The 2,347-nt window shown below is 48.5% G+C and overlaps 1 protein-coding gene across 2 annotated transcripts in view; it reads right to left on the reverse strand.

Annotated features, from left to right (window-relative positions):
* Positions 1-2,087, reverse strand: part of LOC101864419 — a 7,854-nt gene extending 5,767 nt beyond the window's left edge. The window contains exon 1 of one of the 2 annotated variants that reach the window (XM_013088225.2): positions 1,903-2,087. In XM_013088225.2, coding sequence (XP_012943679.1) covers positions 1,903-1,929 — 27 coding nt within the window. In that variant the 5' untranslated portion in view covers positions 1,930-2,087. Of the gene's footprint in view, positions 1-1,379; positions 1,731-1,902 lie in introns of those variants that run through there. The other variant, XM_005108640.3, reaches the window with a different exon arrangement.
* Between the last annotated feature and the right edge of the window lie 260 nt (positions 2,088-2,347).

The raw sequence follows: 2,347 nt of genomic DNA on the forward strand, positions 1-2,347 counted from the left end.
CCTACCCGTAGGCACCAACACCAGCATCTTCGCAGACGACCTGGCAATATGGGCATCCCATGAAAATCTTGACATGGTTCAAGCCGCTCTGGACAAGATTTGCGATTGGTCAAAATGATGGAAGATAGAAATTAACGTGGCGCAATGCAAATACTCTTTTTTCACGACATGGAACCATGAAATATCCTGGTGTACCCAGCTTACAATGGGAGACGAGGAGGTGCCCTATAACAAAACACCTACCTTCCTTGGCGTGACCTTTGATTGCAAGTTAACATTTAAAGAACATATCAATAAATTAAAGAAAAAACTGGTCCCACGAGTCAATCTCCTCCGCAGGCTCTCCAGCACAGACTGGGGATGCAGCAAAGAAGATCTACACTGGATGCCCACGCAGCCTGGTACCCAGCAACGGCCAAAACAAATCGTGAGACCTTAAATGTTATTCAAAACTCGTCAGCCAGAATAATTACCAGGTGTACGAGAGACTCAAATGCAATGCTGCTCACAAACGAAGCTGGCCTCATCCCACTTGAGATGAAGCCTAACATTGCAACTGCTGTGGCATACGAGAGAGCAAGAAGAGTCCCAGAGGATAACCCGATTCGTGTCTCAGCTGAAGGAACATCAAAAATATGTTTAAAGTCCATCAACAGTTGGAGGGAAGTGGGCCGACAGAGCTCTAATAACGCGGGACTAGAACATCTAATCCGAGAACCCCTACGGCCAGTGAGTACAACTCCCCCGTGGAAGACCCCCTGCAACCTCACAATCAACTCAAAACTTACAGTGTCTACGACAAAAACAGATCCACCTAATATGCGACGTGAAGCAGCTTTCGAGACCATGTGCTGATTGCCTACGTCCGACCTCGATATCTTCACTGACGGCCATGCCACCGACAGCTACAGGTTGTGTGGAGGAGGATTCTGGTGCCTAGACAAATCTTCTGGGGAGGAAACATGCGTATCCGTGCCCGCGAGACTATACGGAAGCAGCTACCGAGCTGAAACTACCGCCCTGCTCCGCGCACTGCAATGGCTCGAAAAACAACCACGTTTTCAAAGAATCCACATCTTCACAGACTCCCAGTCAGTTGTTCAACACCTAATGTCCGAAGAGGACAAAATGTGGACCACTATCTGCCACTGCTGTGAAATCCACGGACACCTTCACATACAATGGATACCAGGACATTGCGACATCCACGGGAACGACCGAACTGACACCCTGGCCAACACTCCAGTCGATATCGCGTTAGCAAGCTCGTGCATCTCGCGTTACATCATTGCCCACGCATGGGAGAAAGCGTGAGTGCATGACTCCGTCGGGGGAAAGGTGAAGCCACCATCGGAGAGGGACAAAGAGAGAGACCTTACCGTTAGACAGAGAAGAGTGTTATCGCAGCTAAGATGTAACGCGAAGAGCCCCATCCTGCAGACGTATCTCCATGCATTAGGCTCCGCTCCCAATGATTCCTGTCTGGCGTGTGGCACAAGTCCTGACGACCTGCAGCATGCACTGTATGAGTGCCCGCGGGGGGAAGCACATTGAGGCCCACTTTTGGAGAACAACGCGAGACCGGGCCCAGATGTAGTCTGGACGAGGCCACAAGAGGTTGCGGCTTACCTGTCTGCCTGCGGCATACTGCCGCTCTCCTAACGGAGGCCAGCCAAAGGAAGGAAGGAAGGAAGGAAGGAAGGAAAAACGATCATTTATCCAAAAGACATCCGCAATATCTTCACTTAGATCTAGATCTAGACCTAGGCCATAGATCTAGAAGAACCTAAGTCTATCCTGAGCCAAGAGGGCGCTGAAACTTTCAGAAATCACAAAAGATTTCCCCTACCGGGTCTGTATACTTTGTGACTTTGTTCCCAGTTACCAGGTCTGTATTTATACATTTTGACAGACAGCTCTGCAAAGCATGCAGATCGGATTATTGAGTAGTTCTAGATCTCCTCTTTGGAAAGTGGTGGCACAGAGTCAGAGTTCCCCACGTCGTATGGATACGAAGTAAAACATGACGTAGGCTACGGATAGGGTTAATTCAACTTCTGCCTGGAATCCTGGAACACAATTTGACAACTGACCTGTATTTCCCTGAAATCTTTTAAAAGACCCAAACACTTGGGTCATTAAATTGACAATGGATTCTGTGGGGTCCTGGGAAAAAATACGTCGAATTATTTTTAGATAACATGAAATAGGTGGGCCTATGTAGATCTAGATCTAGAATCTAGTATCTCTATGTATTTCATTCCTCTGACTGACGGGACCGGAACTCCCCGCACGCGTGCAAGATTTCATTGTCATGGCATGGCACGGTCTTGTTGATCGGTCGGTG

This window comes from Aplysia californica, unplaced genomic scaffold, assembly GCF_000002075.1.
Source record: "Aplysia californica isolate F4 #8 unplaced genomic scaffold, AplCal3.0 scaffold00705, whole genome shotgun sequence".
In the NCBI taxonomy this organism is placed as follows: Eukaryota; Metazoa; Mollusca; class Gastropoda; order Aplysiida; family Aplysiidae; genus Aplysia; species Aplysia californica.